The sequence below is a fragment of the Nanorana parkeri genome, unplaced genomic scaffold, assembly GCF_000935625.1.
Source record: "Nanorana parkeri isolate BGI_ZX_2015 unplaced genomic scaffold, ASM93562v1 scaffold563, whole genome shotgun sequence".
Taxonomy (NCBI): Eukaryota; Metazoa; Chordata; class Amphibia; order Anura; family Dicroglossidae; genus Nanorana; species Nanorana parkeri.
The window spans coordinates 568107-595244 of record NW_017306831.1 but is presented as its reverse complement, the minus strand read 5'-3'; the positions used below and the strand labels follow the sequence as shown (position 1 = coordinate 595244).

At 44.8% G+C, this 27138-nt stretch overlaps 1 protein-coding gene across 1 annotated transcript in view; it reads left to right on the top strand.

The window, feature by feature from the left end:
* The window catches only part of LOC108791642 (dual specificity tyrosine-phosphorylation-regulated kinase 1B-like), a 35434-nt gene extending 8647 nt beyond the window's left edge, over positions 1-26787 (top strand). The window contains exons 2-11 of the mRNA XM_018562184.1: positions 7693-7838; positions 8987-9106; positions 11894-12082; positions 13226-13373; positions 14414-14700; positions 17438-17584; positions 18743-18883; positions 20461-20764; positions 25085-25188; positions 26232-26787. Coding sequence (XP_018417686.1) covers positions 7693-7838; positions 8987-9106; positions 11894-12082; positions 13226-13373; positions 14414-14700; positions 17438-17584; positions 18743-18883; positions 20461-20764; positions 25085-25188; positions 26232-26744 — 2099 coding nt within the window. The 3' untranslated portion in view covers positions 26745-26787. The remainder of the gene's footprint in view (positions 1-7692; positions 7839-8986; positions 9107-11893; positions 12083-13225; positions 13374-14413; positions 14701-17437; positions 17585-18742; positions 18884-20460; positions 20765-25084; positions 25189-26231) is intronic.
* The last annotated feature ends 351 nt before the right edge of the window (positions 26788-27138 follow it).

Genomic DNA, 27138 nt, shown 5'->3' with positions numbered 1-27138 from the left:
AATGGTCAACCCCCCCATGCCCGCAACAACATTATATATAATGCTCCAGGTAAAGTGCTGTGCAAACTGTTGGCGCTATATAAATCCTGAATAATAATTGTTAAAATCTTGCACTTAAACAGACCTGATGAATACTGCGTGCTCATTGGCTTTCAGGTGGCACTCCAGCTTCAGTTCAATTTAGTTCCCCCACTTTCTGCGTGCTATATTTAACACTGAAAGTGTATCACTAAAATGTAATAATTTGCAGCTTACCAGTCCTTGCATGTGGCAGCTGCATACATTCTATTTGGCTTTTTTTTTTAACCTGGTTATCCTGCCCATAACTCTTTGTCCCCGGGTGGCTATGCCCACTCCTCCACTGTGTCTATGGAAGGGGCCGTGGTTGTCCTTTAGGCCGGGCTTGTCTTCCTTTGTTAATCTCCATTACAATAGGGCTGATGGGACAAGAAGTTTACAAAAGGAAGGATAAGGGTGGTTTTGCTTTTTGTTACACTTGCAATAAGTGAAGAAGATTCAATGTTTCTGGCAAGATTAAGAGGTCGACCAAAAATCATTTTTTCAGAACCGGTAGCGATTATGGGTCCCCTTTCAGGTGGATAACCAGTATCAGATGCTGATATAGTTTGCATCCAGCTGCGGAGTCTTGTACCAGCGGTGACCGGGCACAGGAGTGGGCATCAGATTACTGGAGGAGGGCACAGTAGTGGAGGCTGAACATTGTTGGACAGGTGCGCATTGGGGACTGACCATTGTTGTTTACTGGAACTTTGGTGGTTCATATATTTGGGATAATTTCAGCAGTTGTGTAGATTAAGCAGACGTATGACCCCCCAAAAATCTTGTTTGAATAAGTTCTTCTTGACTTTTGTAAGCTGTAAACGCATTGTCTGCCCTTGTACAAGTTTGTGTGTTCAGTATTGGGGCTCCAGATGCCCACCCTATGGGTCACTGTATAATCTTGTCGGTGCCGAGTCACATCCATATCCGGGCTCATCAGTGTGACAGAGCTAGGAAACTACTAAGCACGGCTGATCTGAACCCGGGTCAGAGCAAAGCGAGTACTTTTTACCAGAACTCTGGGCAGTAACCGTTTAGATATTCACTTTCTTTTCTTAAATAGTTTTGGAAGATAATAATTTATAAAATATTGTGGTGCGTCCTCCCCCGGGGGGATTTTCTTATTTTGTATTTGTGTCCAAATCTGTATTGGCATAGATAACAAATTCTTCATCTTGCTGCATTGAAAAGAATGCTGTGTTTGTGCCGCACATGAGGCTGTTTTACTTGATCAGGATCTAGAAACTACCAAGCGTTTCATCTTTTTCTCCTGACTTGTGCATGTCATTCCTTAACTTTAAAACGGGGTGTGTATTTTTAGTTCACGTGCTATAAATATCCTTTGAAGCTCTGCCTAGATCCCATGTGCTCAGTCCTTAGTTGCCTTCTTTGGCATAAAAGGTGGTAGTTGTGCGTTCCGGAATATCTGCTCCTAAACATACACCGCTCTTCTGATGCTTTATCTATCAATCTGGAATACTGGAAATGGGGTTGGACTCTTCATAATGATCTGTTTGTTGTATAGCCAAGCATTTCTTGCACCATGTATCCCCACATATATTATGCCCTTTGCAATGACCTACATATGGGAAGGGTGACAAGACTTGCCTACTATCCAGCCAATGGATTTTAGGAGTAAACTATTATATTTTTTCTTTGAGTAAGACCTTATGCTTGCCTTTAGCAAAAACATTTTAAGCTAAGCTTCGGTATAAACAATTTATTGTCCTCAAACAAGAGTCGTGTGTAATCTTCCTTGAATCTTGGTGAGCTTTGTGTATTCCAGATCTGTGCAGTAGCCCAGTAGGAATTGTGGAGCTTCCTGTAATAGACTGTTCACCGCTGCTCTCTTCTTGTGCAGGGTAACTGGTCTTGTCCCACCCCCTCGTGTAATAGACCGGTCACTGCCGCTCTCTCTCCTTGTGCAGGGTAACTGGTCTTGTCCCACCCCCTCGTGTAATAGACCGGTCACTGCCGCTCTCTCTCCTTGTGCAGGGTGACTGGTCTCGTCTCGGCCCCCTCCTGTAGTAAAGACCAGCCACTGCTGCACTCTTTGTGCAGGGTGACTGGTCTTGTCTCCGCCCCTTCTGTAATAGACCGGTCACTGCTGCTCTCCCTTGTGCAGGGTGACTGATCCTGTCTCCGCCCCCTCCTGTAGTGGGTGCAGCTTTCTGGGTCCCTTCCTCAGCTTTGCTCCCTGCACAGGATATGTACAGCACAGTGTTCTTTTATTTTATTTTATTTACACATGGTAATATCTGGGTTTATAAAAGCCTTTGGTGCACACCGAGTGGATTTATATCTGTTGGGGCTTTTGAAGAATAGATTAAGATTACATTAAGATTACATTTTTTGTTGCCTTAGTTCGTCTTTAAGTCTACAGTGTAACTATAATATTTGAACAAATCCGTAGAGTCGTGTGGTCATTGCCCAGCCAATTTTTGCAGTTTTGGATTCAGTAGGGAAGGGAAACCAGCACAGAGATGAGGGACATGAAGATACATTCTGTCTGCTCCTGGGTGACAAGGAGACCAAACTGGATGGCAAATATAGATTGTGTATCCACACAGAGGTGTATTTTGGTTCTGTGCTGTCCTAGGCAAGACTAAAGTTGGGCCCCATCCCTTCCTGATTCAAGACATTGTGTGTAACCTGTCAGTCGCTGGGTAGAGCGCGCACACCGTATCCAGCTTCTGACAGGTTACGCTATTAGCGATGCAGAAAACCACCAGCTATAGAGGACTACAAATCCCAGCAATACATTATACAGCAATGCCGAATAATATGAAGCTACATACTCTGTTGCTCCAGGGTGGCAGCCTAATGTCTCCAGAGTCAAGTGGGCTGTGTGGCGTCCCATCAGGGGTCCAAATGGTCTGGTGGGTGGGTGTGAGCGGCATGGTTCCACAGATAGGAGATGTGCGACAGGCGCTGAAACGGAAATGCCTATAATGTGGACCCACATCACTTCTAAATCTCATCTAACACTATATGTCCTCCGCTCCAAAGGAAACCAAACCCACTGCGAGCATGACAACCATTTACTATATAATGAATTCAACAGAAAGGAAACGAGGAATCCCGACATCACGCCTGTATATAGACACACTTGCGTTATTGTAAACCCAAAACGTCATCAGTCAGTTTCTGAAATAAACAGAGTAAGGCCCCATTCACACTGAGCGATTCGCAAATCGCGCGTTTGTCGCGTGATTTGCATTTTGCGCGATATCGCGCATTTGTCGCACAAATGCTTGCATTGAGCAAGCTAGAATCGCGGCAAAATCCGCTCCAAAAAGGGTCCTGCTGTAGCGACACACGACAGTGACGGACAGAGCCCCATTGCCATTCATTGGAGAGCGATATCGCGCTGTAAATAGCCGCGATATCGTGGGAATTACCACGCGATAAATCGCTCAGTGTGAATGGGGCCTAAAGCAGAATGTTATTGGTCAATATTAAAACTAGGGATGCATCGATACCGGTATATCGGTATCGAGTAAGAGTACCGATATTTTTTTTTTTTTGGCACTCGCCGATACCGAATACAGAGTTACCGAATACAGTGTATCGGAAGTCCCATTAGGAAGCCAGGCGGCGTGTAACTGACGAGGGAGCATGGAGCCGGCTTACTGATACTGGAAGCTCAAGTATCGGGCTAGGCATCGGAGCATTTGGGCAAGTATGTGTGTGTGTGTGTGTGTCGGATTGTTTGTCGGGCCTTTAGTTATTTAATACTTTACTCTGTAATTTTCTCATTTAGTACTGAACTGTGTGAATGTTTTCATACATATAGAACGTGTTGGTCACATAGCTGCTAATGTCAGCGGATCTCTTATTTGTAGAAAGTGTCATCTCCCAAAAGAAGGTTTTCACAGGTCAGCTGTTGTGTAATTTTAGTGTACCCCCAATCGCATGGTATTGGTCATCGGAGTCACAGGGAGAGTTACTAGTCACTGTTTGCCTTCAAAACTCAAATGGCTGGCCATGCATATCGAGAATTAAGTAAAAGGCATTTTTTTAAACTCCTGTAGGTTATTTGTGTGTGTGTTTTCTCCGGGTACTCCGGTTTCCTCCCACACTCTAAAGACATGCTGGAAGGTTAATTGGCTCTGGTCTAAATTGGTGCTCTATGTATGCATGTGAGATATAGACCTTAGATTGTAAGCTCTTTGGGGGCAGGGACTGATGTGAATGTGCACTGTGTAAATTGTGGGCACAATATAAATACCTGTAATAAATGGCACTTTTTGGGGTCTTCCCTTCCTCTGCATGCATAGTGGGCAGCGTTGATTTAATGGCGATCTTGTGAACTTGCCTGATCAGGAAAGAGGTTCCTGTAGCGATTCATCTCACGCTGCAGTTATTTGACGTCACCTCTGCTGCTCAGACAAAGCGGTGTCTTAGCATGCACAGATCACAGGATGTAAACATTTTAACATGCAGCTCAGTATCCAGGAGGTTTTGCTGCCGCAGATTCTCCCTTTGCCGTCTCCTACAGGGAGGAGTTCTCTGGTTTCCTTGCCAACGGAGAACCGGCTGCTGGCAGCTGTGTGTAGTCAGCTGTGTGCATAGTGGTATTATGGGTACTGCCGCTGCTGAGACAGCACAGCTGACTTCTTTTTTTTTTTTTTGACTAACCCTGCCCATAGATACTAGTTCTTCATTGGATACCTGCAAAGAGAGTCGAGCCAATTAGAGGAGGAAAATTAGAAGTACTTTCAGACCAGAAAGCAGCATGTCTGCAGGTCCCTGGTGGAAAGGCATACATTCCTGTTAGCCGAGTGTGTTATGTAAGACGGGGAAGTTTGCATCACTGCAAATTGCTTGTTTTTGTGTTCAAGTGAAATGGGAACGAGCCGTGCTCATCGCTCCCGATCTGGAACGGAGCCCCAGTGTTCTGACTGTTGCCATGTACAATAAATGCTTTCTTTTTCTTGTTCATTTTGGCTTCAATGTGTTTATTCTGAGAGATTAGGAAGCATTTTTTTTTCTTCTGTCGTATATTTTCTTTTTTTTTTTTCCTGCGCTGTTTTGTTGCCTGGTAACCAGTAGATGCATTGTCTAGCAGCTTGGTTACCATCAGACTAGGGGATCTGTACGTTGAGCCGCATTGACGCTACACACTGGGTTATTTTCTCAAAGTTTGCTTCGGATTCTTCAATTTAGTGTAAATGAGCAACTCAATTTGGGTCGATTTGAGAAGTTTTTGACATGGGTTCTAGCGCTGCAACAATCGATTAAAATCTATAATTGATTATGAGAATAGTTGGCAACTATTCTCATCGGTTAGTTGGTTGGGAGAGAGAGATTATTTGAATGCAACCAATCGATTAGTTGAAAAAAATAATCGGGCGACTAATTGACTATGAAAATTATCGTTGGCTTCAGCCCTAATGGAATCTTGTAAGATGAGCCTGAAAATTGAATTGGACAGTAGAAAACGGTGACTGGATGAGACCAAAACATGTTTTGATATCGTCATGAGCTGTATGGCTGTACAGTTATGCATAATTTTTGCTAGTTCAGTAGATTATAAATCAGTTTTTCATGTGTATATGATCTGTTCCTTTATAATGTACACTATCAAAGAAAACCTTCCTGAGAAGGAGGATAGGTGCATTTTGATACCCATCGCCTATGTTTTACATGAGTTTTCAAATGTGTTGAAGGGTAATTTCCACTTTCCCAGGTGCATTTGGGAAAATGGAATTACCCCTTCCAAACTGGCCCCCTCTCTCCCAACCTCCCCACCACTCATCCACCCCCCAGGGTACTTACCTTTCGGCGAACACTCCTTCCTCTCTGCTGATGCAGGTGTGCTCTCTATACCCCTTTCTGCCGTATAGTGCAGCCCTGTGCTATGTACTTTAGTTTCACTTGCAAATGGCGAGCACTCTCACTGGTCAGCACAGCCACCTGACCATGCTGAACAATGAGAAGAGCTATTTACCGTGCTGACCAATGAGTGCTCACCATTTGTGAGCGAAATTCAAAATACAAAGCACAGGGCTGTGCTAAATGGCAGTACATGGTACAGATAGTACACCCACACTGGTGGAGGGGAAGTAGTGTTTGCTGAAGGGTAAGTATAGCTGGGAGGAGAGGGGGCCAGATTGAAGGAGGCATGAAAATACGAACTATTACATTCAAAATGCAGGACTGGATTAGTGAATTGTATCGTGTGTACCCCCAAAGTTTATGCTTTGTTTACTCAGGGCTGGCTGAATCACAGGAGTCGGGGGGGAGGCGGCATTTTCACTTACCGCTTATATTTCATTACAACAAGTTGTATCTATTTTTCATGGCTACCAATCATGTGACCAGATGCCTGGTTTTTTTTTGGGGGGGGCCCTGAATGATCCGACCCTTCTAAAAACCAGCGTTCTGCAAACTTGTCGCCTCGGCTCTTCCTAGCTTGCACTATGAACAGGGAGGCATGGTGCCTGGCTTTTTGGGTACCTTATACCGGAAGTGAATTTAAAAATGTACATATGGTTTAGCATGTAAAGGACCGCTTTCAGTATCCAACTTTTGAAATGTATCAGTTTAGCAGGAGGACAGAGTAAGCCACATAACACATTTACTTTTCTAGGCCTATAATGCCCGTGTTTGGCAATGGGTGAGGTTCACCCCTTGTGGTGTTGCTGGGGAGCAGTGTCTTCTCTCGGAGCCCTTCTATACCAGCTTGGTCTGCTGCAGTACGTGTAACACGCGTGTGTCGTGTGGCACATTGACATGTTATACACCACAGCAGACTGAAAATCCTGCATTCAGTAATTGCAGCAGCGCACTGCAACGTGAAATTGGTGCATTGCCACATGCTGCAAGGCAATGCATGCCCATTGGTGAGGTGTATTGAGATGCCAGTCACAATGAATGGCACACGAACGCATGTAACATACTTTGCGGTATCATAATATTGTTTAACGGGCCCTTTGGTCCTGCATATCTATCAGGAAGAGTTGGAACATGGTGTGCATTGTCCCTCTACAGTGGGGGGAATTTATCAAAACTGGAGCAGCTGTGCATGGCAACCAATCCGCTTTTGTCTTCAGTTTGTTCATTTTAAGATTTGAAAATGAAAGAGAAGCTGATTGGTTGCCGTGCACAGATGCTCAAGCTTTTGTCTGCTCCAGATAAATTCCCTTCAGTATATTCAGAGCAGTTTTAGAAAGTTGAGCTTTGATGGTTGTCCTTTGACTTTTTCCATAGGCAGGCTTGCTCTAACAAGTGTATGGGATCGGTTTAGTTGCTGTGGAAGTCCACGCTTTTCCTAGTCTGCTGTTTTGGAGTCTAGGTTTTTATGGTTACTGGATCAAACGTGTTTGACTTTTATTGGCCTTGCTGTGATTGTGATGTGGGTAGATGACAGTAGGGAAGAACTACTCCAGCAATTTGTAACAAGAAATATGCGAGAGATTTTTTTTTTTAATTACAGTTGCTGGTTAATGTATTTATAGGCTAATAATGGAGTCATTTTCATAGTCGTCAACATAATTCACCTGCATTCCTCCATTCAGGTATTAAAGTATTTGTGATATTTATATTCTTCACCTGCCATTGTCCACTTGGTGTAACCAGAATTTTGCGATCATGTGCGCTGATCTTTATCTTTGCTCTCTTTTTCAGGTGGCAGCAGTACAGGATGCAAGTCCTCCTCCTCTGTGTGTCTGGCTGCCCCTTTTGCCTTTGTCCCCACTGAGGCAAGCATGTCGAGCCAGCACAGCCACGCTCCTTTCTCCGGCCTCCAATCATCAATGGCTGATCATCAGCAGGTAACCATCACTCCCATACCTGGACTTCCAGTGCGGTCTCCCTGTGTGCTTATATGAAGATGCTAAGTCCATTCACCTCCTGCACACAAGCAAATTGTTTTTGGTATAAGCATTGTGCTTCCAATGGCCATAGAAGCCAAATCACTGTTAGAGATTGGTTCTTTAGGGTCTTATGTTTAGGTTGAACGCGATGGACATGTCTTTTTTTCAACCTGACTATGTAACTATGTGCTACCTTTGGTAGACGCAAACTGTAGTGCACAAGGATAGCAGGCACAGTGCTGGTCCATGCGTTACTCAGCATTATCAGATGCACGGTCAGCTGATCTGTGTACAGCTATAGCTGCTGAAGTAAATAGAGCTTCAAACTCATTGGAATTTCCGTGTCCTAATGCTGCAATACAGATTTAGATCAGTGCTTCCCAAAGTGTGGTATAGTACAAGGTGAGTGGTGTCTGTGCAGAACATAAACCAGAGGCAGATACCACTTGGAGCAGAGTGAAACTTTTTAATGTATGTGGGTGTTTCAGTGGATATTCTATAAAAGATCGTGTTGTCTAGATGTCGGCAGTGTCTTAGGTAGGACTTGACGCAGGACACTGCTGATATCTGAACACACTTGACTTGTTAATAGTGCATTGGCACTTGATGTGAGATTTGGCGATGGAGGAGGGATGGCATCATGATTTAACCATCACCACCATCATTGGCAGACGATTGCAGTCGTTGCATTGGATAACTCCTTTCTATCAGCCATTTCTCCAAGTCTAAGGCTAGTCATACACATGTGGATTTCAGGCCCGATATGGCAGAACAGGAGAAATCCCTCTGTCTCTCCATCCAGACTAAAGTGTGGATCTAGGAATCTCCACTGCCAGTATTTGGACAGCCGGCACCCGCAACCCGGCAATTTTACACCGGGCTCCTTTTACAATTGACTTTTGTGGTGCCGGCAGCCACCCCATGGCTCAAATTGTGGCCGATTTGGCAAAAATGTAACAAAATTCAAGCTGTGTCAATCGAAAGTGAATTCTACTGATAATATATTAAGCATATCTAGTGAATCTCCAAAATTACCAGCAGTAAGCCTAGGTACTTTGCCTCAGGTTATGAAATCTGATGTTCATTGCTGTCCATCTCATTCTCAGGTCCTGCCAGATATGACAATTTTACAACGGCGGATTCCATTAACCTTCCGAGATTCAGCAGCTGCACCTCTACGGAAGCTTTCAGTGGACTTGATAAAGACTTACAAGCACATTAATGAGGTAAGTCTAGTTGATTTGTCGTCACAAAACTTAAACACAAGTAGGGATCAGTGGCGGTGGGTTAGTGGTCCCCTCTGGTGGAGGGTGTAGCGGTCACCTTTTGGGGCGGGTGGAGGGTGTGGCTGTCTCCTAATTATCTTGCCCGTCAAATTCCATATGCTATGGAAGCAGCCCAAGACTGAATGTATACAGTGGCAGATGTAATTTGTACATCTATGTGGAGCAGAGTTTGAATAAATGGAGCCATTTGGTTCTTAATACCCCTGCTGTGCCGTCTGGTTAAAGGAGAACTATGAGGTGAGTGATTTCCACTCACCTCATAGTTCTAGCTGACCTGTGACAATGAGACTGTCACAGGTCGGCTCAGTAGATCGGGAGGTGAGCGAACACATACCGGGTTCGCTCACCTCTCGATCCTGTCACGGCTCTCTGCAGAGGCAGAGCCAGCTGTCACTCACGCAGCTGGACGGATCTCGACGTCCATGTCGGGATCCGCTCTGGCTGCGGCGTCTCGGTATACCGGGAGCTGTAGCTTGCGGTTTACTGAGCTTAGGGTAACGGGAGGATGCTAGTTTGTGTCCTCCCGTTACCCTAAGGAGAACTATGGGGAAAAACACTGACCCCATAGTTCTCCTTTAATAATCTGGCATGGCGGTTGTGCTTTGTAGCTACTTTTACCTTTTCTGCAAGTCTGGAGAGTAAAAAATACTGAAGTTTAAGTTATAGTAACTGAAGTAGTGTGCTCACTGAAAATGCAATGTTACCATGTGAGAGACCCTGACTATGAGGGTGCTTATCTGCCTCAGTCTTGGTTCATAGGTGGCAGATCTCTCGAGTTAGGACTTATGATGGCTTCCACAGTTTGTGATAGCCGTATGCTCTGGGGAGCTAGCACTGATCTATACAGAAAGGGCTGAGATTTTCTAAAAGCTAGAATGAATTGGCACTTTGAATACACTTTATGGTTTTGTTGCAAGTAATGGTTAGATTAGGGGGTTTCTTTAAAAATAACGTGATTGAGGTGGATGACCAAGCTGCAGACTTGTTGTTACGTTGGCTGGTGACCTCATATGTTTGTACTGTCTCCCTTTGTGAGCCGCTGATATTGCACGTTATCAGGAAAAATGATTCCATTCTTTTGAATATTTCCCCTTTTTCTAGATGGTGATCATTTACTGGTAAAAGTTAAACATTACTTCTGTTTTTTTGTTTTCCTCTTTCCACTTCTAATCTCTTTAATATTGATCTCTGGGGAAGGTGCAATTAAATAGAGGAAGGCAGGGTTGGTTAAAGCGGATCTGCTAACTAACCAATATAGGACTCCTGTTCAAAGATTACGTCTGGTTATAAAATTAGTCATCTTAAATAGCTTAATTATTTAGGGGTGACGGTCACGTTGCCCTTCCTTTCTTTTGGGGGGGCGATGTGATGCTATTGACGTCTGCGGGCATTACTAGGCCAGAAACAAAGTAAATGACGTTCACCACCGTAATGCCTAGGGATGCACCGATACCAGTAATTCGTTATCGAGTACCGATATTTATTTTTCGCTACTCGCCCGATATCGAGTACCGCAAGTTCCATTCAGGAAGCCAGGCGACGTGTGAAGACTCGCCACCCGGCTTCCCGGTTAGCATGGAAGCTGTCACCATGCTTCTCGTCACTAGGTAACGAGAAAGCAATGGAGTCGGCTTTCTGGCCAATCAGGAAGCCGGGGGCTGTGCCATTACACTGCGGCTGGCTTCCTGATTAGACGGAAAGTCGGGCTCCATGCTCTCTCGTCACAAGTGACCGGAAGTATCGGGCTAGGCATGGGGGCATTTTGTCGAGTACGAGTACTCGGCCAAATATTCGGCAACGATACCAATATCGGTATCTGTGCATCCCTAGTAATGCCCATTAGTCATGTGAAGTCACCCCTGTGGCCTGTGGAAGTACAGAGGGGGTGTGAACCCGACAGGTGGGGTATGACTTAATTAGCAATTCAGGACAGGAAATGGCTGTGCAGCGCTAAATGTCGCACAGCAGGAAGTACACTAGTGCCCATACAACGAGGTAGGTTGTTGCATACATGCAAAGGGACCGGGATTTTTGGAGCATAAAAGACCTGCTTTTAGAACACTACCAGAGACGAGGGGTTTAAAAAATAAAATTGGAGTTCTGCTGTAATCTCTTTAAATTAAGCCTGTTAGCCCAATCTTATATCCCACAATCCAACTTGAAGGGAATCTATAATGCTGTGTGATAGGGCTGTGATGAAATCAGTAGTTTCCCAACTCCTGCATTGCTTGCTATTTCTGGGACCGTGTCTTGGGTTTAGAAGACATGTGCCCGTGTCTGTGCCCACCCCGCAATGTCATCATTGTGATCAACACATGAAGCACAAGGAAAGCTCCTGTTGGTTTAGAGAACTGCTTCACCGTGCTGATGGGAAGTTCTGGTTAGGCTTAAGTTTTTTAAATTCCTAATTTATCAGTTAGTGGTAGAAAAACCCCATAGATCCCCCGACCTTCCCCATCCCTTCACAAAGGCGTTTCTCATTAGTTGTTATATGGCCAGTTACATGAGAATAGTGTTAGGAGTGTTTGTGGATTGAAAACCGTTCGCATGGCTCTATTAGGTTAGGTGGCGGTTTCAGTTATGAGCATGGGCACTGTGACTCCTGGATTGGATCGGTGCGTTGTGATATATTCTTTTGTGCATTTTGATTTAACATCTTACTACTGGCCACATATCCCCCTGAATGGCTCTGAAGATGGCTGAGCTGTGATATTTTCATCTTCCCAGGTTTATTATGCTAAGAAGAAGCGCCGTGCCCAACAAGTGCCACCTGAAGACTCTAGCACGAAGAAAGAAAGGAAAGTGTTCAACGATGGATTTGATGACGATAATTACGATTACATAGTGAAAAATGGGGAGAAGTGGATGGACAGATATGAAATAGATTCACTGATTGGGAAGGGATCGTTTGGACAGGTATGATATATGAAGTAATTGCAAAATGTGGTGTTGTACATTAGAAAGCAGCGAGTGATTGTGGCATCAAAAGTTCACTGGCTGTTATTTCCTTGGGGGCAGCTCTCCACAAGAAGCTAAATGAACGATTGAGATAGTAAAAATATAGACTGGGAGAGCAAAACGGCACAAGGAACCAATCAGTTGTACTGCAGAGTCCAATGGTTAACATGGGGCAGGTTGATAGGATGGGAGAGCAGAGTGATGGAGCTGAGCTCATCAGTCTGCTGCTTTTCATTCACTGTTCAGTCACAAGCTGGGGGAGGGACAAGACCTGTCTGGATGGACTGAAATACAAATCGCTTGGCAGGTAAAAACAGCTCCCAAATATTTGATTATTCATTTGTGTGTGTTCAGCTTGATACCTGTAGTTCATCTTTAGGGCCCGTGTCGATGGGCTTTGTTCCTGTCAGTGGCATCGGTTTGGGGCGTTTTTTAGGGTCATTCAGAATTCATGCACTCTGTGCATTTGACTGTTTCTAAGGCCCCGTTCACACTGAGCGATTTGCAAATTGCGCGTTTGTCGCACGATTTGCATTTTGCGCGATATCACGCAAATGCTTGCATTGAGCAAGCTAGAATCGCGGCAAAATCCGCTCCAAAAAGGGTCCTGCTGTAGCAACGCATGACCCGCGACAGACAGAGCCCCATTGCCATGCATTGGAGAGCGATACCGCGCGGTAAATAGCCGCGATATCGTGGGAATTACCGCGCGATAAATCGCCCAGTGTGAATGGGGCTTTAAGCTGATTTAGCATTCCCGTAGATATCTGAGAGTCAACAACAATGACGCAGACCCTTAAGCGTCTTCCCTGGTAAACAGAAGTACTACCAACTCCCACCGACTGCCTTTATAACCACCGCTGTCGCTGGCTTATTTAGCCTTTTATATGACGCGTGTCAGCTCGGTATAAATACAGATTTCGACACTATTTTTTTTGATGGCAATATTTTTTGTATGTTGTCATTGTAAAGGCCCCGATAGAGTGACAGATGATGCTCTGACCATGTATTGGCAGTGGAGTTTAAGCAGCATTGCTCTGTGTTTTTCCTCAGTATGTTGTGTTGCCTCTAACAGCCTTTCTACCTTGTGTAATCTTCTAGGTGGTGAAGGCGTATGATCACCATGATCAAGAATGGGTAGCCATTAAAATCATCAAAAACAAGAAAGCATTTTTGAACCAGGCCCAAATAGAGCTGAGACTTCTCGAGCTTATGAACAAGCATGACACAGAAATGAAGTATTATATTGGTAAGTATTGAGGCTGGCAGAGTTCTAGCTGTCTTCACTTTAGAGAGATTGAACGGCCTTGGAACTAAGCCCCCTTTATCCACCAGTTAAAAAATTTCATTTTTGTAAACTCTGTAAATGGTTTTCCACATTTATTGAGTTCGATTTTGGGCTTCTTTTCCATGTTTCCCTTCCCTTACTGTCCCAGAGACATAATCTCCCAAAGTGAGGGAAAGTCTTTATTTACAGTTGTCCCCATTGGAAGATACCCCTTATTCTAGAGACCGCTAAAATTTAGCTTTCCCCTCATTCCTCATTTTCTATCTGTGAGCAGGGCAAGTAGAGGTGTGAATCTTCCTAATGGGGTCACAGTGATGAGAATTTGACCCAGGGCCTAACCTTTCCCCGCGCTATCCAAACTTTAAAAACAAATTTTGCTTAGAGATGCTTTGATAAAACGTTTAATTCCAGAGAACCTCTATGAGGTGTTATGTTGCATGGAATATTCTCATCTTGTTCATAGCTCAGTAGGTTACCGATTTAAAGGGTCTTTAAAGGAGAACTATGGGGTTTAGGGCTTTTCACCGTATTTCTCCTTAAGGTAATGGGAGGACACAAACTAGCGTCCTCCCGTCACCCTAAGCTCAGTATACCGCGAGCTACAGCTTGCGATATACTGAGCCGCCGCAGCGGATCCCGACAATTATGTCTGGATCCGCCCAGCTGCGTGAGTGACAGCTGCCTCTGCCTATCTATAGGCAGAGCCAGCTGTAACCACCCCCGTCCGTTTCGTCAGTCAGCGCTGGAGGATCGGAGCAGTGACAAGATCGAGAAGTGAGCGAGCGCCGGTATGTGTTCGCTCACTTTGCGATCTACTGAGCCGACCTGTGACAGTTTCATTGTCACAGGTCGGCTAGAACTATGAGGTGAGTGAAAAGCACCCCCCTCATAGTTCTCCTTTAATGCCTCATCATGTCCATTGTGTTGCTGTAAAATGTTACATTATATGAAATATACATATGTATCCAGCAGACTGTAATTCTCTTCCTCTTCTCTTTCAGTGCATTTAAAGCGGCACTTTATGTTTCGGAACCATCTTTGTCTGGTGTTTGAATTGCTGTCCTACAATTTGTACGACCTTTTAAGAAACACAAACTTCCGCGGCGTTTCCCTGAACCTGACCCGCAAGTTTGCTCAGCAGCTGTGCACGGCTCTATTGTTCTTGGCCACTCCCGAGCTCAGTATAATTCATTGTGACCTAAAACCGGAAAACATTCTCCTGTGTAACCCAAAGCGCAGTGCCATCAAGATTGTGGACTTTGGCAGCTCCTGTCAACTTGGGCAAAGGGTACGTTCAGTCCGGGGATCTGCGGCTTGCCCTGCGAGTCTGATGTAACAATGTGAAAGGCTATGCCACTGTTTGGGGTGCTGGCATGTTAAATATTTTTTAATGCCAGTTTTGGTTATTTTTTTGTCCAGTGTTGGGATCTTTTTTGTTTTTTGTTGGAGCAGATACATCTCTGATAATCGATACCCTGTATTGAAAAAGCAACCATTTCGAGTTTTTTTTTTTTTTTTTTTAAAAAGGGGTTTTGTTTGGAAAGGAAACACCCCCACCAGTTCTCTTACCTGTTTGTTGTCAGGAAAGTTGGGCTGCAGGATGTCCAACGTCCACCAAGCTCCAGTTTGACGCCCTGCCACATTGATGGAAGAGAAGGCAGGAAGTCTGTGACCCTGTTTGTGCACACACAATTTACTAGCAGCTTCCAGTACGGGTGAAAGAAAAATCCCATTGGAGCGTGGCTCTGTGGATGGGTGCATTGGTGCAGCTCACTAGTCTGCCTGCAGCTTGGAGGTTTCCTGCCTCCGCTTACATCATGGAGGAAGCAGGACATGAAATTGTCGCCTGATTGCTTGTTGGGCAAACTTTGCTGAATGAGTAATGACAAGCAGCTTGGCCCTGCAGAACACATAAACACACATCAGTGCCCCCTCCCAAAAAACAGTGCATGGAAGTACCTGTGTGTGTGTGGCGGGGGAGAAGATTTAGATAATGTACTCACTTTGCCTGACTTTTTTTTACAGTGCAGGGGGTGACATCCTCCTCCTTCTGCCAACAAGATCGCTGGGAGTGCTGTGTAGCCCAAATCTTGTTGAAGGCATTGTAGTGTTCGATTGCCTTCTCCTGAGATTTGGGCTACTCAACATTCCCCTGAGATCTGGCTGGAAGAAGGATGACATTTCCCTCGTCTAATAGGCACTGTGGGAAGAAGTCGGTGAAAGGTAACTATGTACCCCCACCCCCCACCCCCCCAATAGTTATTTGCAGCGTTTTAGGGAGAGTGAGTGCAAGTAACTTGAGCGAGTCAGTGACATTTTGGCTTTAGGTTACATTTGTAGAGATGGTTCTTTCTTGGATACCTATCGGAGAATACATGGAGACTCCCGTGTACCTACAAAGGAAGAGAAGCAATACAGGGACCAGTAGCAACCAGTGAGGTAGCCTCTGCCAGATTGGTTGCTGTGATCCCCTGTACTTCATTGTTCTACTAGTTGTGCTACACTATAAAAGAAATCATTGGGCCTTGCCACTGCTTTCAGTCAGTTTCCTTTTTGGAATGCAATGTGATGTGACTGAGGAAAACAGTTTAATACACTTTTAGCTTTAACAGTCTAGTCCAAAGAACAGTCCTTTGTTGCAACCCAAGTTAACCCTTCACCAAGGTATCTTTGTAGCAGCAGTAAAATATTTAGGGAAATTTTGTATTTGGTGCTACAGACAGTAAACAATTTTTTTTGTTTTACATTAGGCAAAGTAGTAGTAGTGTTTTTTTGTTTTTTTTTTAATTATTATTATTATATCCATTTGGTCTAATTCTGCAGGTCTAGTTAGCAGTCTTTGTGCTTTTTTTGCATTTTAAATTAAACCCGCTGGACAGATTCCTTCTATAGTTTTCTCCATATTTGCAGACCAAGCTGTCTGATAGTGGCAGGGGTTGGGACATATCGGTTGGATGATTATTAGGGATACACCGACACCGGTATTCGGTATCGATTACCGATATTTTTTTTCCCCCCGATACCGAGTACCTGAAGTCCCATTCAGGGAGCCAGGTGTAATCACTCGCCACCCGGCTTACCGATTAGCAGGGAAGCCGTCCCCATGCTTATCACTAGGTGACGAGAAAGGATGGATCTGGCTTTCTGGCCGATCAGGAAGCCGGGCGCCATGTAATGACGTGGCGCCCAGCTCCATGCTCCCTCGTCATGAGGAAGAGGGAGCATGAAGCCGGCTTCCCAGCCAATCAGGAAGCCGGGCACCGCGGCATTACACGCTTCCCGATTGGCCGTGAAGCCGGCTCCATGCTCATCATAAGTGCATCAATGCATCCCTAATTGTTCTAGTTTGTCCCAACCCCTACCGCTATCCCTTTTTCTGCTCACTTGGTCTGCGTGCAGGTGTGGAAAGATATCTTAATAGAAGAATTAATGGCCCACGCCAGAAAAAAACAAAACTCTTTCAGAGGGACCTCCCCGCACTGCAAGGTTAAATGCTCATTAGGGGTAGGAATAAGCTGTAATGACCTTTTTATTATTCTTCTTCAGGCAAGCTTCCTCTACACTGTTCAACCTGTCCCCCAAAGCCTCTTCTCTATGGTGCTCTAGCTATGGAGGAAAGAAGAGGGCACTGGTGCAGAGAGAATGAGGTATTACAGCTTATTCCTCTACCCTTAGACGTAGCAAGGATTTAAGGGGACCTACTGCAGAATACAACTTTAAAAAAACAAACTCATACTGAATACGACCATGTCCTAACCACAAATTAATAATTGGCAAATGTGGATCTGTGAATACTTTTTAGCTCTATGGTTCCTAAATCCTGCCAAAAAAACAGCTAAAGCCTTGGATGTTTTCATGTTTCAGTTCAGCTAATCTATGTAAACACAACGGGTAAGTGTGATTTAAGCACCATGTCCCTGTTTTTTTTTTTGACGCTGAAAGGTTTATTTTTGTCTGAGAGAAAAGATATTGCAAAAAAAAATAATTGTGTGACGCCATTAATCCCCGAACTTATTATTTTAAAGATCTACCAGTATATTCAGAGTCGTTTTTACCGATCGCCTGAGGTGCTGCTGGGAATGCCGTACGACTTGGCGATAGACATGTGGTCATTAGGGTGTATATTGGTGGAAATGCACACTGGAGAGCCTTTATTCAGTGGATCTAATGAGGTAAGAGGTGCCGGGATTTTCAGCTTCACTTTAAATTCAGCTGTTTGAGATTTTTATTTTTAATTATATTTTAAATCACGGTAATTTTATTGTTGGTTTAGAAAGAGTGTGAAGACGTGCTAATGTGCGGTTTGATTTTGGTTATAGCATCCATTATTGAAATACAAACTTTAATACCTTACGTTTTATTCTGCCGTCATGTGACCACACAGTCTTCTGTGCGGTCACCAGCCCCTCTTCCCCGTTGTAGGGTGCTTCTTAAGTCCTTTTATCTGTTTTGAGACAGCTGGGCTCCTATTCGGTGCTGCAGTTATTCAGAGCATGGCAGCAGAAGTGACTGGGGAGTACAGGCGCAATGTGCGACAGCACTACATCCAGTGCCTCCAAACAACAAGCCCAGGGATGCAAACTGACCACACCAGCACATATCTGCCTCCGTGTTTGGTGTGGTCAGATTGAAAGGAAGTGATAGGACCTGGCAGGATCACCAGCAGCTTTTATATGAGTTTATTATTACACACATGTATGTGTACTTATTAACAACTTTAGGGTTCACACATACTTTAAGCCTACCGTTAAACCATGCTTGGTTCTAAACAAGTCCAATTCCCATGTCATTTAAGGCTTTTTCTACTTCACCCCTAGATTTATTTCATCCCCATTTGAACTATTTGGTTTTAAAGGTTAGGATGTCTTGTTCTAAAGGACACCGGCTTTCGTGCTCAAACTCAGTATATCTGAGCCCCCTATCACCTCGTCTTTCCTACATATGTACCTCAAGCAAGGCAGCATGGCGTCTTCATTTAAATCCTGAAAGTTGAGCACCCTTATTGATCTCGCACACTCTAACAATTGTTTTCCTGAGAATGATTTTTGAGCAGCAGGTTGAAATAATTGGCTTTTTAAAACACTCAGATCTCCTTACTGAAATTGTAGTGGTCTTCATCCTCAGCAATTACCTGCACCAAGACACTACAGTCCATGACGGCTTTATATTTCCTTTTCAATTGAGATTTCCCCCTCAGTTCCCATTCCAATGATACCCTTTTAGGCTGTCTGTAGGACAGGACGTGTATGGAAATTTCAGGGAACTCTCAACCTAAAATGATACTTTGTTATGCAGGAAAGCTTCTAATATATGTTCCTTTCTGACCACAGGTGGACCAGATGAACAAGATAGTGGAGGTCCTTGGAACTCCCCCAACCCACATGTTGGATCAGGCCCCAAAAGCAAGGAAATACTTTGACAAACTTCCTGAAGGAACATGGACTGTAAAGAAAAATAAAGATATCAAAAAGGTATTTTTATATAAATTGTCCCTCGCCTCCAGAATGGGATTAACTTTATTGGGGAGCTGTAGTTTGTATGATGCAGTTGGGGAATTTGTCAGGAATGTCAGATGACGCAATTGTTTCATCACTACAAGAAAGATTACGCGACGTTCCTCTTCTATGCAAGTTTATTGCCAGTGATTTGCTTTTTAGTAATTCCAAAATTAGTAAGCAAGCTTAGTGCTGTGCACTGATTAATCCTTAGTCGTTGTTGTCGAAGGGCCACGGTGTGTGAATTTGCACAATTCATTGACCTATTTGCTTTACATTTTAGAGGATTACCCGATCGGATATTAAAGCTTGTGAAGTTCTGAAATGCAGAGCATGTTGTAATGGGTAAAAAGCAATTGCATGTGTTAAACGCTTGTCCATTTGCCAAAAAATGCATTTCTATACTGTAACTTGGACTATGTTATGGTCACATGACCATACATCGTTCTTCCTGATGGGGGCGTAGGTAGTCATTGGTGGCGGGCAGATTCTCACCTTGCTACAGAACGCTACAGAATTGCTCTGCAATCCACGCAATGTGCTACACTGTTGACAGCGCGACTGTCAGAACAAGAAGGCCGGGACCTCTGATGTCTCTGTGTGTATGTAGAGATGTCACCAGGGAGGGAGTGAATCGTAGGGACACCTCTTTAGGTGGAAGCTGTCTAAGATGGGATTTCCTCTCACTTCCTGAAAAGGGGTCACTGGTACTCTAAAATGTTGATCAATACGCATTTATTGACGCATGCTCAGCATCACATACCGTAATGTTTCTTGGTCATGCATCATCAGGGCATCACTGTCTTGACCCCTGAAACTTCATATTATGTGATAGGGAGCATTCGTCAATAAAGGCGTATTGATCAGTATTCTGGACTGCCAGTTACCCCCTTTTCTGACACAGGTATTCCTCACTTAACGACCGAGTTCCGTTCCTACGACCATGTCGTTAAACGGATTGGTCGTTAAGTGAGGAACTCTATACAGTATTGCATTAGGACAGTACTGTATAGCGTTGCCGATGTACAGTACCGAACAGTGTACTGTACATCGGGCAATGAAAATAGTTACCGGGACCCGCACTGAAGATCGGAGGACATCACATCCGCCGGCGACACGGATCGCTGACGCACAAGGTCGGCGGTCCGTCGTAAGTGCGAGTGGTCGCGAAACAGGTAAGTCGGTAAGCGAGGAACATCTGTATTGAGCCGTGTCATCCATTTTGGCACTGCAGCACCCACCTATTCCAAAAGGAACTTACCGGTCAGGAGTGTGATGGGACTTGGACATTAATATTTTCCCCTCACTTCCTGTTGCATCTATAGGATAGGAAGTGAAGGGAAATCTCCTCAATGGGACATATTTAACCCAAAATAAGCCGACTCCGCTTTTACACTTTTAGAAACAACCCAAAAAATTGTATAAACTTTCACTGTTCACAAGTTTCAAATCTAAAATCTGAATTTCTTTACAGGGGATTAGACCTCCTCATACTGGTCTGTGGCTCTGAGCGTGCAACCTTCACTAATGTTCCTTGTTTGCAATCTGTTTAGGACTATAAAGTACCGGGGACTCGGAGGCTTCATGAAGTTCTGGGTGTGGAGACTGGCGGCCCCGGAGGACGCCGGGCCGGTGAACAGGGACATTCTCCATCCGACTATCTCAAATTTAAAGATTTAATTCTGCGGATGTTGGATTATGACCCCAAAACTAGGATTACCCCTTTCTATGCTCTCCAGCACAATTTCTTCAAGAAAACGACAGATGAAGGGACAAACACAAGTAACAGTAACTCCACAAGCCCTGCAATGGACCATAGTCACTCAACCAGTACAACCAGTTCCGTGTCCAGCTCAGGTGAGAGGTCACGTACAGCCGATGACGAATTGGAGAGTTTCTCTGGGCAGAAATGAGCGCGTGTACTTCTTCCTTTTTCTTTTTTGCATTGAATTCTGCAGAGCATTGCACCCGTGGCCGCTGCACAGGCTCAGTCATGTGTACCCTTTAGTTTCAGTTCCGTATGGAATACGGGGCTGGACTACGCATGGGTTTGGCTCGGGCTCTGCAGATTCCCATTTGCCATAATGGCCATTAGTACTTGTAATAATTTAATTCAAATAAAAACAGAGCCGGTTGATGCAGCTGTGTGGACTTCACTGCAGGGGCTGAAGCTTCCAAAATCAGTACACATTTGCGTTGGAGCTCGCATCCGAATGTCCCATTCATTTTCTTCAGGGGCTTCCAGGTGCTGACATGCTATATAATTGTATTGAAGCAACGGACCGTTGTCAGCCCGACACTGGCATTAGCTGCATACACGGGGACATGGCAGGTTCAATAGGTACTTAATAGGTAAATGGGCTAGGATGTATAGCGTTAAAATGAAAGCTTTGGTAAATATTTAGTACACAGACTCCTTTTCAGTTGGTGGAGATGCACTTTAAATCCCCTTTAATATCAAAAGTATCTTTACCAGGATCCATGTCATTCCTCAGTCTTGTAGGAGCTCCAAATCTCCATCTTCCCTGGTGGTCTTGTAGCTGGATGCAGATTGAGTTAGGGCCTCGTTCACACCAGATGCAGTGCATTCCGGCCCGATTCTGGCCAGAACACGCCACCTCGCATTGCGGCCGGCTCACTTTTTCGTGGGGCAGGAGGGGGGCGTGGCGGTCCATTGAAGTGAATGGCACCATGGCCACGCTCTCTGGCCGCAATGTGTTTGGCCGCACGGGATCGCAAGGCACATTATGACTTTGGGCCGATTAAAATGCCGCAAGCACTATTTTGAACGGACCGGACCACAGGCATAATGCGCCTTGCGATCCCGTGCGGCCGGAGGGTGTGGCTACGATGCCGTTCACTTCAATGGACCCCCACGCCCCCTCTTGCCCCACAACATAGTGAGCCGGCCACAATGCAAGGCAGTGCGTTCTGGCCAGAATCGGGCCGGAACGCACTGCATCTGGTGTGAACGAGGCCTTGTACCGAACCTGTCTATGGCGCTACCAATCACTTGTGCGCCACACTCCACTAGCACTTGCATTGAATGAATATCTACGGAAGCTGTGGGTTCTGTATCCTCAGACATTGCAGAAACACAGATTGCTTTGAGCAAGTAATCGCCGAGACCCAAACCTCTCATTGACTGCCATTGGTTCTAACCCAAATCACTCAGTGGAACAGTTCTCTGTAGCTGCTGCAAAATAGTGTGCATCACATGGCCCGGGAATCATGACGGAGCCGCTTATATTTTAACTTGCCTAGAAGATAATCGTTGGTGAGAAGTTTGACTCTGGCAGCTTTGTGGAATCAACAACTGCTCAGGGCAAGAAGATGCCGATATATGTGATTCTTAATGGAACATTCAGGGCAAAGTGTTGGTATCTCCATCGATCCCCAAATGGACCCTGACGCAATAGACCCTTTTCACAGTTACACACCGGGCACAGAGGCGGTTGTGATTTCGGCTGGGCTATATGCTAAAATGCTAGTTTTATTATCTTGCAGACATGGGTGCACGTAGGTTTGATCTGCTCTGGCAATAGCAGAGTAGTTTGAGTTGGGTTACAGAGAAAGCAGTCTGCTTTTCAGTTAGAAATTTAATTGCAACCTTGTAGTTGAGAAATACGAAAAGTAAAGATACTGGGGAAGGGATTCCTAAAAACTGGAGCAGTTGCCAATGACAACCAATCAGCTTCACTTTTCTTTTTGTTCTGTTAAGCTTTGAAAATGAAACACGGAAGCTGATTGGTTGCCATGGGCAGCTGCTCCAGTTTTTATGAATCCCCCCTTCTATTCCTTGTACCCTATTGCCGTCCCCAGTATCGCATACATTTTCTTTGCTCCCCCCCCACTGCCCTGCTGCTGAGAGAGCTACCCGATACTTCCGGTATGGCAGAGCATGTGACGGCACTGCTGCTTGTTCATTGGCTGATCAGGCATCCTGTGCTTTCACAAGGGGCCAGGGTTCAGAGTTTTTGGCCCTGCTTATGGTGTAAGTTGTGACCTGGAGCTTACAGAGGGGGTTCTTCTAGCTTCTGATGACAAAAGTGGGTTGGTGGTGGGACAAAACTAGGAAGGCAGCGAAGTCCAATTGTGTAGCTTTGCCGTACACAGGGGAGGCACACGGTTCACGTAGATCGGAAAAGCAATTTCCTAAAACCACGCTGAGTTTTGTCTGCTTCCTGCATCAGCACAATACAGCGTGTTAACGGTCGCTTCCTTCTTTCCTGTTTTGCTAGAAAGCATCTTCTTTGGATGTTTACTTTGTGCAATCCCCAATCGTGCGTGGGAGGCCATCCGTCATTCATTCCTGCTTCCCTGTGTCCTTTGTGGCTCTCATGCCGGAACAGATTGATAGTGTAAAAATCAGTACGTGGCTCAAACAAAGCATGCGGACCATTAATGGGGGCGAGGAGAGCAAGATGTGTGCCACAGCGCAGGAACTCATAGGAAACCGACATTTCTTCTCCGGTCTGTCAGTAGTAATGTAGTTCTTGTTACTAGAGGTGCACCAAAATGAAAATGTCAAAACCGAAATGAAAATGTCAAAACCGGAATTAGAAAAGTCAGGCCTAAACCGAAAATGTTTCAACTTTTTCAAATTGTTAAAATATTTAATTTTTTATAAACTTTTTAATTTTTTTATATTTTTATTCATTTTTTATTAAATTTTTTACATTTAGGGGCTTTGGGGAAATATTAAGGGTCTAAACAGACCCCTGATATTTTCCATTTTAAAATAGAGAAAGATTGAGAACACAGCCCTCAATCTCTTTTTCTGCATCCCCAGTTATAAATGAACAGGAATACTCTATACTGAGTGTTCCTATTCATAACATGAGGACATTGTGTGTGTTTACTATAACCACAATCATGAATGAACAGGAAGTGATGTAGATCACTTCCTGTTCATTTATAATTGAGGATATAGTAACCGTACTGTGTCAATTATTTTACAAACCCTCAGCGATCACTGACTGTACCGCTCTCCATCCTGACAGCTGCCACAGGAGGCTGAGCGAGTGGAGCAGGGAGGAGAGCTCAGCCTGATGTGACAGCCCGGCCTGTCTATGCCCACACCACTCTGATCTATGACAGGAGGATGAGCGGTGCTGGGAGGAGAGACGCGGGCCGCTCACAGCGGTCTCCTCCCGCAGCGCTCGGCAGCCGGTGACAGTTTCTCTCCTCCCCTCTGGGACACAGAGCAGCGCCCAGCGGGGAGGAGAGAAATCAGGGATGCGCCGCCGTATTGGCCAGAAAACGGCACTTTCGGCATTATGCCAAAAGTGCAATTTTCGACTGATTTATATCGGTGCATCCCTACTTGTTACTATGCGCTATTCCACTTTACATTACTAGGTGGAGAGATTCCAGTATTTATATTCTGGAGTAAAACATTCAATAGCACCGTCCTGGTATAACATATCCCATAGTGCTTACAGACCTGGTTATCTCCTCACTCTAAGGACATGGATGTGAACTGCCAGCCACCTTAATACTGGCCTCTGGATTGTAATATACACTAAGCATATAGGCCTGAAAGGGGAACATTGTATGAAAGATCTTCATTCTGGCTAGCGGTGGCTTAGGAGAGCGTTGTCTATATTTTTAATCTGGGCTTGCTAATTTATAGGTCTGCTTTAGAAGGCCGTACATGTATACAGGTGAGACTGCACCTCCGTGTATTTCTTCAGTGATAATTGTAGTAGAAAGAACTTTACCGTTGCGTCCTGGTAGATTTGGGTCATGTGCAAAGTCTAAGGTGGGAATTCTTAAACTGCATTTATTTTTAACCGACATCTAGGGGATTGCGCAATATGTCCCCAATACGCCCTTCAACAGTCTGTCAACATCCTCATCAGCACTCCTACTGGGTACCTCCGTGACTTCAAAAGATGTCAATAGTGAATCAAACCAAGACCTTGGTATTACTTTACATATGAATAGTTCAGAATGGATCAGCTGCAAGAAAATCATTTTTGGTTCCTGAGATTTAGGAGATGGAAAAAAAAAAAAGTATAAAACATTAAGCAAGTCCATCTAGTTTTGGTCTATTCCCAAGTGATGAAGTAGATGTTCTGTGATGAGTTTAGTCCCTTTGGCCTAATAAAAGGGTCATGTGATATGTGGTCTCTAGAAACAGTTTGGCTAAACCATGTTCTGCTTCACTTGCAGGAGGATCCAGTGGCTCTTCTAATGATAATCGCAATTACCGGTACAGCAACCGATACTATAACAGTGCAGTTGCCCACACAGATTATGAAATGCAGAGTCCGCAGGTAAGTGATTTAGTCCTAAGGGGGTGGATTCTGTCTTATACTGAGACATGCATTGGTCTTGACGGCCTGCAGCTCTAGGTGTCTTTTCTGGGTACACTTTTTATGTCTTTCAGAAGTTTGATATGGTCATAGCAGAATCAGTATTGATCATCTCCTATATTGGAGCACTCGGGTCTGCCCCCTGCACCTCACTATTGGTCGATGAATAGACCCACTGACCAGTAGAGGTGCATGGAATGGAGGCAGGCCCAAACTTTCATGGCTGCTGGTGAGGTTTTCTAGAGCGCAGTTTCTAGGTGGCTACATTTAGTTTATGGTTACTATTAGGGATGCACAGATACCGTTTCTTTGTATCGCGTACTGATTATTTAGGTTCTCGCCACTACCGGTGCTTCCGCTGGCATTAAGCCGTCTTCCCGGACAATCAGGAAGCTGGGCGGCTGGTAATAACTTGCTGCCAGCTTAATTTTTGTCTGGCCAGCTCGATTGTGATTGGCCGGGAAACCGACTTCCCAGCCGATCAAGAAGCCAGTCGACGAGTAATGACCCGCCTTCTGATTGGCTGGGAAGCCGCCTCCCTGCTGATTGGCCGGGAAGCCGCCTTCCCTGCTGATTGGCCGTGAAGCCGCCTCCCTGCTCCCCTACAGCACTGCTGGTCAGAGGAAATCTTCCTCTAACTGGAAGTTCTGGTATCGGGGAAGGAATCGGAGCATTTGGGCAAGTACGAGTACTCTCCCACATTGGTACCTATACTAGTATCGGTGCATTCCTAGTTACTATAGTCGAAGTTAGTGGAGCTCTAGTACAGTGATCTTGGCCATACAGTTTTGTTTTTCATTAGTCTCTTTCCATATAGTTGAATTGTTTTAGTTAATGAGTTTATATCCACATACGAGTGTTGAGATAAAAAAGAGCCCTAGTTATGTTGGTGTCCCCAGTAGAACCAGAATCTGATTGTTTCCCTAATATAAAACCTCTTCTGTGACTACACCTGCTGATCCACTGTGTTTTTGTTTTTCCCCTCCTGTCTCTTCTTCCGACAGACTCACTCACAGCAACAGATAAGACTGTGGGCAGGCGGAGATGTCCCCATCACCAACAGCGACTCGTACCCTCAGATCTTACCTCACAAGCCCACCCCCAGTCAGCCGCAGCATTTTCACGGAAGCGAACCGCATCACCCTCACCCGCTGTACCATCACGTCAACCGGCCCCACTACCACCGGCAGCTCATCACCTCCTCCTCTCCGCAAATCCCCGAATCCATGGAGCTCAGCTTGGGACACAGACACCCCCAGTCTTCCTCTTCATTGCACCCACACCACCCTAGCTTAGACTGCAGTCCTTTTGGGTCCTCAAACTTACACTTAGGGGTTTCTGCTTTTCGGACTAGAACAGTCAGCGGGCATAACGACTCCAGCGTGCCTCTGAATTATCCCTACTCTAGCAACACATCCAGCATGGTCGGACCACCTCATATCCGAAACAGGACGGAAAGCGAAGAAAGTGCGATGTTAGGCGTTTGTGTCCCTCAGAGTACAGCAGCAAGCTCTTGATGTTTCTTTCATGTAAAATTAAAGCCATACCAATAATAGAAAAAAACAAAAAACAAACAAAAACAACAAAAAAAAAAACAAAACGAAATACTGAATTCGGAGGAGAGCTTGACAGGCTTGACCTTTTTTTATGTTTATTTTCCTTACACTACAAATTGAATTTTCTCCCCTGACCCACCCCTATCCCGTCTTATCTTGCCGCTTCTTCTGTTTGGTGCGACCGGCACACTTTTCATGGATTTGTAGAATTTCTAAGCCCTTGCTTCAGTATTAAAACTTTACAGTGCTATGTGCTGTAACAGTAGGGTTTTTTTTTTGTTTTTTTTTTTGTTTTTTTTTAATTTTTCAAGAAAAAAAAAAAAAGCAAAATGTAAAGATTAAACTGTCATTTTCA